At 25.5% G+C, this 13,062-nt stretch overlaps 1 protein-coding gene across 1 annotated transcript in view; it reads left to right on the plus strand.

The window, feature by feature from the left end:
• LOC107451872 (dnaJ homolog l(2)tid, mitochondrial) overlaps positions 1 to 13,062 on the plus strand; it is a 43,309-nt gene that overhangs the window by 15,857 nt on the left and 14,390 nt on the right. Inside the window, exons 8-10 of the mRNA XM_087161540.1 lie at positions 3,422 to 3,550; positions 5,409 to 5,524; positions 10,489 to 10,583. Coding sequence (XP_087017666.1) covers positions 3,422 to 3,550; positions 5,409 to 5,524; positions 10,489 to 10,583 — 340 coding nt within the window. The remainder of the gene's footprint in view (positions 1 to 3,421; positions 3,551 to 5,408; positions 5,525 to 10,488; positions 10,584 to 13,062) is intronic.

The following is a 13,062-nucleotide window of genomic DNA, read 5'->3' on the forward strand; positions in this document are numbered from 1 at the left end:
ATACAAATAATTGATATATACTGTTTAATATCTAATAATATTGTTATTATTGTTAAATATTTTGGAAAAACTGTCACTTACAAGAATTAAAAAGAATGGAAATATCTATCACTTTTATGCTGGCACACAGATGCTATGTCAATTAAAAAAAAACGAAAAAAAAAAAAAAAACAATTCTGATCTCTCTACACATTAGCTATGGAAATAAAATCAGTTTGAATAAATCACTATTCCGATCAATAGTCCTCTATGGTAGTAAAAGGGAGATGTAGAATAAATATATCCAAAACAAGCTAATTTTTGAAAGAAAAATTCTACGCAAAATTTAATGCAGTCTGGGAAAATACACAGTTGGCCAATTTTTTACAATCAGAACATTTATGATTGAGGTAAGCAGCCAAATGCAGCAAAAGTCATCAAATCAAATAAGGCATCTTGATTGCTTATTTAGATCAAAGAATTATATCTTCGTTGTTTTTAAGAAAAAAATTCAAATTAAAATTCAAATATTATTTGTTAAAAAAAAACATATTCTTTTCAACTTATCAAAATTCTAGTTGTTTACAACTTGAGATACTTAGATACCTATGATACTTAGATGCTTGATACTTGAGATACCTATAGGTTGAGAACTTTTATATTGGAAACTTTTTCATCAAAGCAAGTAAGTTATGCTGCTGTAAATGTGAAATTTCTTTTTTCAAATGTGAAGTGCACGCTTCATTTTCTGATTTAAAAAAAAAGTCTGATTTGATACAAGTGTTTAGTAAAATTGGGAGATACATTGATGTCATGCAATCATCATTGATCCAATGTTTGGATTGTCATTTTTTTTGAGGTATCTGAAATTACTATATATGCAGTATGTGTGTGATGAGTATTGCTCCTGATGTATACATGGTGTCGAGTACACCTCAAGAACAATTCTTGTGACCAGATGTTGATGACTGCTTGAGGATATTGACGAAAGTTTGTCCAAAAAACATTTTTCTCTACTTTTAAGTAAATAATGATTATTGTGGCGATTATCGTTATCTTTTCCCCCCTATCGTGATTCATCAAGCAGGGATCTGCATTTTGCTGACATGAAAAATTCTAATGTGGCTGCGAATTATTGAGAGTCAAATTGTTTTTTTTTTACTCTCGGCTGTTGGAACATACTTTCTTTTAATTACGCAAATCCTTGGATGTTGATTTTTTTGCAATCAATTCAACCGTTTATCATTTTTTGACCGCTATTTTGCAAAAACATGCACGTCTTTAATATTCCTTGTTAGAAAATATTAAAAAAATACAATGCTCAGATTAAAAATTGCCACCAACTATATGCAAGGTATCCGCACAAATGGAAAGTCATGGATTTCGGTATTGAACAAAATTTGTCATGAAATGTCATGATTTTAACTATTTTCTTAAAAAAAGTCATGAAAAGTCATGGATTTAGGTCGTTGAAAAATCTAATTTTAAAAATGGAATTTACACACCCCCCCCCCAATTTTACGGTGTTCCAAGTATCTGAATTTGTAACAAAATCCACTCTCACAGTCATATTTGGTTAAAATATAAATTGTTTTTATCGTGTTCTTTCAAAAAAAGAAAGAAAAAACATAATTTCTAGAGCGAATTATCTTTTAAACTTCTGTGATTTCAGAATTTTTGTTATTATTTATTTTTTTATTTTATCAATTTAAAATTCTAGCTGAATCGAACCAGTAATTTTTTTGATTTGTTTAAAATTTCATTCTGAAATGAAAACGGAAAAATCAGGAGTATTTCTTTCCTTTCCGATGAACAAGAAAAGTATCTTTAGAATGTAATTCTGCAGAAAGAAAAAAATTATTTGCTTTTGTATTTTTTTCAGCTATTTTATTGCTTCAACTCTTTCTTTACTCTGTTTCTTAAATTTAAAATCTATAAATATGAAGATGCAGAGTATAACAGTTTTTGGTTATTCCTATCATTTCAATGAATATTGTTATAATGCTCTTTTAAATTTATTGTTGTGTTTTTGTTGGAGAAGATAGTAACTTCGTTAAGATAGTAACTTCGATAGTAACTTCGTTAATTCTTGGAATTAGTCATGAAAAAAATTTGAATTTAGAAATCTAAAATGTAGCAGATACCCTGCATATGCAAATTTTTAATAATTTATTTCAATTTGAGATTTTTTTTAAATGTTTATTATTATGTACTAAATTTATGATGAGGAAATGTGACTTGGAAGTAACATGTGCCTTTTAGCGTCAGCTTGTCAGTTCTAAATTTTTCTCATTCCATCAGCTAAGTTTTTTTATTTTTCTGTTCATAAAGATTTTTGTAAATGCTGGCACTATGTGCATTTTAATTTTGTTCTCATACTTATAATTACTTAAAGACATAGTCTGTGCAGGCTAATGTATACCACACCCAGCACCGTTCCGTGCAAGTAATTGCACTTTTTAAAAAAAATTTTACAATGTATTATGTTACTAATGTATCAAGTGGCTCATATAATTTATTGATATTTTATTTTAAAAATCAAATACAGTTAATTGTTGAAAACTAGACAAATTTATAGCATTTTTTGACTCTTAATTTGTTATGTAATTGAGGATTGAGTTTATTACAGGAATATAATTGCCAAATACTATAAAAAAGCAAAAATTCAAAATTTTGTAATATAAAAATTAAAACAAAACATACCATGATAGTGTTATGATTACGTTGCCAAAATCTTAATTCTTCAGTTCTAGTGCTTGAGTATAATTTCTATATGTAAAGTAATTCTGCAACAAGAAAAGAAAAAGAATTGCTTTGATACAAATCGTAAAAAAAAAATATAGTGCTAAAGTAACAATTAAACAATGGATTGGATAAAATTCTTTATTCAAAGAAATATTTTAAATATAAATTTTGGATTTTAGATACTACTAAAATAATGATTTTTTTAATCAAAAAAATTAATATATATATACATATGATATACTCTCGATATTTCAAAATTGAAACCCCCCTGGAAAAATTTTGAGATAACAGTTTCAGAACTAAATATGTTCTTAAAAGTAGAATTAACAAGTTTTCGAGATAAAGAAGATTGAGATATCGATAGTATACTGTATGTATATATATGCAATTTTATGTGCTTGACTAACCATGTAAAGCATTTATGTTAAGAATATGTTCATACATATACATAAATGTTTATGCATGTGTATATACATACATAAATTCTTCCAGCAAGCTAGTACAGATATTGAATTTTTTTTAAAGACTATTATTGTTTTTAAATTCTATTAATAAATAATTATTTCTTGCATGTTGACTTAACATGTTTACTTTTTTTTTAAAATATAAATAAATGAGTTTTATTTGTGTCAAATTTATTTTTATTGTGCAAAATTTTTTTTTTTCTTCCATGTTCTGAATTTAATTTCATATTTAGGTTCAAGAGAGCAAATATTTTCGCCGTGATGGTTCTGATATTCATACAGAAGCTACTATTTCTGTTTCTCAAGCATTTTTTGGTGGAGAAACTAAAATACAAGGCTTATATGAAGACATTGTATTAAAAGTTTGTAAAAAAAAATTTTCTTCTAATTTTGCTTACTAATTTTGTTTGATAGGACAAAAATTATTGAAATATACTAAAACATGCTGACTTTTTTTCCTATGATGGCAGATTAATTACTTGGCCTGTTCTAACATATTTTTGAATGATGTCAAAACAACTTCTTTTCGATTTGCAAAGTTATTTTTTTAGATATATATTCTATAATCAGCTCTTGCCACAGTTCTCCCTAGGAATAAGAAAGAGAGCAGAGTGCTTCCTCACAGAAAAGGACACTTTGAGTTTTGAAAGGGCATCATCAATTAACACCGCAAAAGTTTCTCAAAATAGGAAATATTATTTAATAACTGTATTTGATCGCCAAAAATATTTAAATTACCCTCTTATACTATTTTATGTAATTATTTGAAAAAGTAATTGTTACTCATCAACAAAATAAGAGAAAAATTTGTTGTTATAAAAAATAATTAACGGCATGCTAGAAGACAATTACTGTGCAAAATTTATTTTCAAAAAAATTAACTAAAAAAAAAAATTATTAATTGATAAACAACTTGAAAGCTTTTTTTCTATAATTTAAACTGAAAATTATGAGAAAATAAACATTTAAAGGTGCGTTTTTTTATTTAAAAAAAAGGTATTTATTTGAAATAAATTTGAAATCACTTAAAAAATTAATTTATTAATTTACTCCCATCTCCCTGAAAAAAGAGAGACTTTTAAAAATATTGAACCAGTTGAAAATAATCCTAACAAAATAAATATTTGCAATAGTAATCAGAATTAAACCAATAAACTCAGATCATTTTGCCAATGTGTAATTATTCAACAGTGAATCGGTTTAAAATGGCGTATGAATAAAAAAGCCGTGTTCTTAAGGGAAGGCAGGGTATTTTTCCAAAAGGACAAGAAGGTGCATCAAAGGGCAGACAGGGTGACCTTCCTTCTAAAAGCACTTAGGGAGAACTTTTTTGTAGTATCACAACTAGGGAACTTGGATCATTTACAGTTATTGTCTGTTGAAAATGAGTTTTATTTTAAAGGTTTTTTCATTTTTTTTTTCTATTTTCATTTAGTATTTGAAATCTTATAATATAATATCCAACAATCATCAATTCAATCCAGCAATTAAAAATCATTGATATTGAGCAATGTAAAAGAATAGTAATAATAATGAGCATCAATCATATATAAATGTTGCCAATTGATGTATTAAATGTCTTATTAAGACTGTTAATTTTTTTTTCTAGATTTTTGGTATGAAAACATTTGTAAGGCTTAATTATGGCTTTCCATTTTTTTAGGGAAATTATCAAATTTTAATAATAATTTGGTGCACAGTGTGTCTATTTTTATTTTAAAAAAAAATCTTTTTAAATTAGAACTATGTATTTTCATTTCTAATTGTTGCTTCCTACAGTTGCTGTCTTATGAAATGGGTTTGTAAGTGTAAAAGTAGTGCAAAGTGATAATTGTGAAATTTTCAGTTTATTAATGGTTTATATGTATAAAAGCTGATTATTTCATTGTGTACATTGTGATTATTTCATCTTACAAGTGGATAATGTTAGTGATATAGATGTGTTTGGAAACTTGTTTTAAACTGTTTAAATGAAAACTGGTGACAAAAGTCAAAATATTAACCTTCCTGTACTAATAAACTTATAACTGGTTCACATGATGCAGAAAAGTTAAGGTGAAATAAACAAATATAATCTTTCATGGCATTGAATCAGCTAATCTTATCTACTTGACTTTTCCTGATTCATTTTTTTCTTGTCATCTAAATGAATATTAATCAATTTGACTTCAAGAAAAAAAAGAAAAACTTATTTTTGAAATGTAGTTAATTTTGTTTTAGATTCCTCCTGGTACCCCTTCACACAAAGTGTTTAGATTTCCCAATAAAGGGATTAAGAATACTACAGGATATGGAAACGGAGATCATTATGTGCACATAAAGATTAGTGTTCCAGGGTAAGAAATCTCGTCTTTATATTCTAAAAATGCTTTTTTTTTTTAATGTATTAAGAAATTTTCTGAAGTTTTTCTGTTTTTTTTTTAAAGTTTTTTATTTCATTTTTTTAATATATATTTTCAGATTATAGCGAATGATTATGTTATGTTAATGTTTTAGCATATTAATATTCATTGCAAATTTTCTAATAAATTTCAGTATCCTTTTTTTTACTTTCACATACATTATCTCATCCGAACATATATCAAATTAATTTAAATATGTTAATATAACACAGCGTTCCTGATAAAACATTGCTTCCTTATTTGTCCTGTTTTTTTAACTTTTTGTTCTGATATTCCTGATTTTTTTTTGTGTGTTCAGAACATTCCATATTCTAGGTAAACAATTGTGAATTTTGAAATAATCTATTCGCATCGAAAAATTAGAAAATTTATCTTTCAATCTGACACTGTTTTATTCAAATTATTACGCGAGCAAACATCTCAAAATTTGATTGTTCAAACTTAAGGTTCATTCACTTAATATATACAATGTTCGGGCTTATAGCTTAGCTTACCTGCAAAATTCCTTGTTTCAAACTTTTTTGGCATTCAGTTATTTAATGAATAAGAAACTCATTTATCAATTTTATGTTTTCAAATTTTCATGATGATGAATTCAAAGGTCAGATATTCATTAATTTCAGCAAATGCAAAAAAAAATCTTGTAGGGTGGTGTTATGTAGTTTAGCAATTATTGATTCGTCTCTTTCATTTGATTTTAAGATAAGCTCAATCTCAATCAACAATACAGTAATCATATCATTGAGTTTTTAATTGGTGATTTTAAAAACAGTTATTGCTATCATTACTTTTGTACATAATGTAAAGGGTCATATTTACTGTGTTTTCTTTTTGAAATCATTAAAACCCTACTTTAAAATCATCTGATTAAGGAAGTCTTAAACCTGACTGTAAATTTTAATTGATTATTGGTATGTGGAATTATTAACTAATTAATGCTGCTTATTTTTTGAATGGAACAGTATAAAAATTTTCTATATATTGTACTAAAAATATTATGAGTTGTTGAGTTCTCCTTTTATAAAATTAGGCTTGAATCTTAATGAACTTTCTATTCTAAACCATTTAATTTTGAAATTAAAAATAGTATATTCCCTCATTCTTTTGTTATAAAATTTATTTTCAATTAAGTGGAGATAATTCATTCATAGTTTGCACTTTTGAAAAGTAGTCTGGAACCCTACTATGATTTTCAAGAAATAGGAATCGTCTTTCCTCCAGGAAACCTGTAAATAGAATCTGAGACTCCTTTCTTTCCTAAAACAATACCATGAACATCAAGATATCAAGTTTCCAAAGAAGCAAAACATTTCTGTTATGCCGAAAGATGTGCTCAAAAGGGGATGGAGAGTCAGATTTAGCCAATCATTAACAGGTTTTAGTGTTTCAGGAGTAATAGATTTTATTGGATGGTTAAGAAAAATAGATTTTAATGTAAAATGCAGAATGTAAATAAGGATCGATTTTGATATTTTTTCATGTGATATTTTCTCATATTTCTTTTTTAAAAGAGCAAAAACGAAATACGTTTTAATATTCATTTCTGAAATATAATTTTTAATATTTTGTTGTCATATAAATTTATTATAAAGGCTTTTATCTGCTATAAGTATTAAATTTAAATGTGAAACATTTTATATTTTTTATGTTGTCTAATAGAATGTTAATACTTAACCACTAAAACATACAGTATTTTTTTAGATGATATAATGTATTCTAATTTACACTATCCTAATTAGTACAAGTTTACTTATTTGTTGCTTCCAAAATTTCACCTTTGTTCTTTTGTATGACAATTGTTCACAAAATATGATGGATCATAAGGACAATGCTACATTACACATAAGTACATTCACAATATTTACATACACATATTTAATTTTGTGTTTATTTTATTTTTAATTTTGTAATATGCTGTATGTACAAATCAAAAATATTTTTGATTTGTGCAAACTTAGAAAGTAATTGTGCAGGAGGTAGAAAGTAATTTTGATATAGTTTTTGATATGTTCTGTTGGAAATTCAGATTGTATTTAATTTAAAAACATGTTTTCATCAGAAAAACGTTTTTATAATTTCTACAAGGAACTTACAAGTGGGAATGTTACATAAAAAACGATGAGTTAGGTTTCATTTCTAATAAATCACCCCTAATAAATTGAATGTTAGAAAATAAAGTATTGAAATTAATAATTAATAATATTTCTACAGCCAACGAATAATAATTATTTAAAAAATAATGCATAAATATATGAAATTGCTGCCTTCATGAAATTTAAGTTCATGTGTACAGTTACACATACTATTAAATATTATTGTGAATACAATTTATGGTTTCTACTTATTTTTAGTTTCTTTGATTACATAATTGATAGCTTCTACTTCTGCGAGTCACAATCAATTTTAGGAGTGAAATTTTTTTTTATCTGAAAATATACCAGTGTGGAACACTTTATCAATTTTTTATTGTTAATCATTCGCTAGTCTCTGAGAATGCTTTGCATTCATCATTGTTTTTCTTTGCTTAAAATTCTTTCTTTTTTTTAATGTAATTTTTGTTTGTAAAATATATAATTATAATTTTAAGTAAGAACATTTGGTTGATATGTTAATTGTTCCGATTACCTGAAATTGAAACAGTCTATTGTGCTTGAAACGAAACAAACATATTATCTTAGGAATATAGAATGTGCAACACAATCAAAAACAATGAAATAGAAGTAATTTTGCCTGTTAATAATATATAATGATAGCCTTATATCATATAACATTTCAGACAGGAATTTTTTTTATATTTATTTTGAATCTTTCATATTTTTAAAAGTTTCAATATAAGTATAAAATTTATATCTTGTGCAACATTTATTCCTTTACTTTTATTTATTTCTTCATTTTTTTTAATACTTAAATACTTAATACTTTTTAATACTGATTTTAAGACAACTTGCAAGCTATAAAATGAAGATCTTGTGAGAGAAATATATTTTTCTACAACAATGAATAAATAATTATTAATTGAAAAAAAGGAAAAAAACTGAAGAAAAATTTATTCTTAAAAATATCTTCTAAATTCAAACTTAAATATAATGATGCTTAAATCATTAAGACCCTTTTCAAATAACTTAAAACTTGAGTCATCATGAAATGGGTTAATTTGGATTTGAGCTATTAAGTTCACTCTAAATGTAATGAAATCTATTATTTAATCTAATTTAAGCTACATTTAGCTTAAATATCCATTTATTATAAATAAGTTTCAAATTTAATGTACAATAATATCTAGAATTAAATTTTTTGATTTTGTTTAATTAATTTCTAAATCTTAGTTTAACATTATTTTTTTTGCCAACTTTATGAATTGCTTTTAACAAATTTTTTATTATTTATTTTTTTAATTTTTTTGGTCTTATTTAGATTGGGAATTTTAATGATTTTTATATTGTATTTTTTTTTCTGATTATGACTTAGATTTCATTCTCCTTATTGAATATTCCCTTTAAAAAATTAGAGTGGAAATTAGACTACTGTTAATTGTTTAATTATAAATGTATGCAAACAGGAAACAGTTTAACATTGGCATTCTAATAATATTTATTAAAGGAATCTCGTTTTTCCTACCTCTTCACTTGGTAGAAAAATAATTCCTCTTGAAATTCAGTTTCCAAAAGGAAACCAGTATTCATGGTTCCAAAAAATGATTCCTCAAGGAATATTAAATTTTTTCTTTAAGTAATCCAATTCTTTACAGTTCGTGATCTGTAAAACTGTTCTCATTTTTTTCTTTTGCTCACTACCAGACCTATATTATAAAAATGTAAATCATTTGTTAGACTTTTTATTATAATTGTTGTAGTTTTAAGTCTTGTTTGTATTTACATTCATCACCTTTCTTAATATGTCTTTTTTGTTATTAACTTTTTACTGCTTTTTTTTATTATTATTTTTGATTTAGTTGGAAACCTGTTAAAATATTTTGTGGTTGATGAGCTGTTTTATTTTTCATCAATCTTTCCTTTTCATCATTTATATTAAAAGGTAAACTAAAATAACTAATTGATGTTCTGAATGTTACATATCTTTCAAACAATAAAATATGCTTCAATATTTCCAGGAAAATTAACAATTAGAGGTAAAAAAAAGTACTATTTTTCTCATGTATTATACTTCTTCACGATTACTTTATTTCTTCATGAATGTCTAAATTTTTATCTGTGAAAATATTATTCCTATCTAAAGAATTAAAGATTTTATTTTTTTTAGTTGTGAAAATGTAAAAGTTTTGTTTTAAAGTTTACAAATAAAATAAAAATAAGTAAATTGAAAACAAGGAACATTAGAAAGATCAGAAATTTGCATTATTTTGTAGTTTTCAACAGCAAATTAATGCATATTTTAGTTTTTGCTGAATTAAAGAAATATAAAAATTAATTATAAAATAGCTTTAATTGGGACAACTCTTTAGTAGTTAGCATCTCTAAAATGTACTTAATAATTTTCAAATAAATAACTGTTAAGCTTAACATTTACCAAAATCAATTTTATTTCAAGTTCAGAAATTCCGTTTTAATATACTGATCCAGAAATTGAACTTACTTGATCCTAGTATTTAAAATTTTTCATTATTTTGCATTTTTTAATGAATTATAATGAAATATTTAATTTGATATACAAATTTCTTAAAAATATATTATTTGTTATTCTTTCAGATAGTAAGCATGCTTTTTGTTAATTTTAAATATCTTATATTAAAATATAAGTTTCATTGACATAACTAGGTATTTAAATCTTATTATTGAAAAAGCTTCAGTATGCATAATGCTATGTTTTAGGCTTTATGAATACATTTTTATATTTTTTATTTAAACAGCCATATAATATTTTTTGCCTTTTTATTTTAGGAAGCTTGATGGAGTACAGTATCATCTAATCAAGTCTTATGCTGAATTAGAAAAAGATACTCCAGGCACTATAAGTGGAATTTCATCTTCTCAAAGTAAGGATTGATAGTCTGTATATAGATAAATATAAATTGTATTATTTATTATATGGTAATATAATTTATATTTATTTATTGTATTAACATTTATTTTTTTTATTTATTATATTCATAATTATTTATATTTATTCATTATTATTTACATTTATTAATTGTTGCATTTATTTATTGTACTGTATTTAATATATGTTTATACAATTTATAATCATTTATATACATCCAGTTATAAACTTAATAATTTTATAAACTATCGGAACATAGAATTTTACTTAATTTATTTGTGACTTTTATTTTAATATAATAATTTTATTTCTCGAATTAGGTGTTCCAAAAATGACTGAGGGTTTAAAAAATAAATTAAATAAAAAATGAAAGGGGATAGAAAAGTAGAATTTATTTCAGATTGCTTAGGAAACTAATTTTTTTCCATCAAATTATAGTAAAAGTTAATTTTAGTAAAATTATTAAATTAATGAACATATGACAATACAATGAACAGATGGAAATTAAAATAAAATCATGTTTTCTGTTGTATGTCAGGACATGTTCCAATTGAAATCTTATCACAGGCTTCTATTAATTTTGTCCTTAGACTGTACGGCAATGTTGTTGCAATTGGCAGTCATTTCAAAGCATTTTATAGTTCTTCAGTTAGTAGTATTATCAGTTATATAGTTAATTTTGACATTCGATAAGAGAAAACGAACTGCTAGTTTTCTAAACAGAAAGCAGCAAATTTTACTTTTTTTTCTATTTCTCCATTATTTTTAAAATTAATTTTTAAATTTCAGATTATTTTTAAGACTTCTAAGCATTAAATTATTTACATTATTTCAATTTCTTTTGACCCAGATTTTATCCCTTGTTATTTAGAGAAAAAGTTGGATATTGAGGAGAAATTTTTATAAAAACTTACTTAAAAGTAAAATGGTTTGTCAAGTTTAAGGAAATATTGATTTTGACTTAACATGTTAGTATAAAACACAAATTTACTATTATTTTTTTGCATATTGTAAAATTTGTTTACTCTATTGAACAACATTTTTCAGGGCTCGAAAAAAATCGGAAATTTTACCCGTCGCCGAGAACGGCTTGTCTAACAATGTAACCGTCCTCCTTTGAAACTAATCCGTAGCTTCTAAATAAATAAAAATATAATTTTCTCTTATTTATTACAAACATTTATATAAATTGCACAATGAATTAGTAGTTACTAGGATTACAATATACAGTAATAAAAGAAATACTAGTTTACTAACAGTAACCTAGTATATCTTTTATAAAATAATTTAAATGACAAAGGTCAATTTATCCGAGGGTACTGCGTTTTTTAAATTAATCAGATATGACGTTTGCCAGTTCCACAATCAAGCCAATGATTTACAGAGGTTTCTGCGCAGAAATCTGAAAGGGGTTTTCCATTTAGGTAGATGTTCATAATTGCGTTTAACGATTCTTGTTTAAGACCAGTACGTAATGTGTTTTTTTTTTGTTCTTTGCTGAAAAGCCCCTTTCGACCGCTGCAGTACTCCCAGACAGAGAAAACATCAATTCCACCATGCGCAGTATGTTGCTGTATTTCTAGATTAGAGGGTCATTTTAGAAGTGAGGCGCTCTTGTAAGATAAAAAAAATTGAAAATGTATCACCAACATTAATGGGAAAATGACCGTCCGCGCGGACGTTCGGATTCGAGAAATACATTGTCCGCGAGGAATTTTTGACCGCAGAGGACGGGCGGCTTTTCGAGCCCTGACATTTTTCTATCAAAATCATTGAAAAGCTAACATTTTGTATTCATGCAATCTTACAGAAAATGAACAGCACTTTATAACAAATTGAAAAAATTTGTTTGTACGGATTTTCATTTCATGGACCCCCAATTTTTTGCCCACTTGACATGGACTCCTTGCAGGTTGTCATCGACCCTCGGGGGTCGATATAGACCACTTTGGGAATCACTGATCTAGACCAACACTTCACACTATTTATTTTATTATTTTTAGGTGAAGTATTCTGAAGAATTCACTAAAAGAATATTTAGTAAAAAGTATAGTAACTTATTTTATTGTTGGATACCAGAGCTCTTGGTGGCACAATTGGTTAAGAGGCCTCAACCTGCGCCATCTTGAAAACTCTCCGTAATGTTAAGTCTATGGGGGAATTTTCGCTACCTTTTCCATTAAAACTATTAGGGATATATCATAACAATTAATTTTTTATACAAGAAAATAAAAATATGCTTCGGGGTCTTTTATTATTTCTTGCGATAATAAATAATAAGTGCTAAAGAAAATTCATTTTTTTTAATGAGAAATTTTAAATTATTTTTTGCGGGAAAACTACAAGATTTTTGAAATATTTGACAACGCGTCCATCAAGCAACTATTTTTACAAAGCATTTGAAAAAAAATTCATTCGTATAAGTATTATAGATATTGATAAAAAACACATTATTTCATTTAATTTTTTTGAGA

Source organism: Parasteatoda tepidariorum, chromosome 4 (assembly GCF_982258835.1).
Source record: "Parasteatoda tepidariorum strain Cologne lab strain chromosome 4, Ptep-v5.0, whole genome shotgun sequence".
NCBI classification, from domain to species: Eukaryota; Metazoa; Arthropoda; class Arachnida; order Araneae; family Theridiidae; genus Parasteatoda; species Parasteatoda tepidariorum.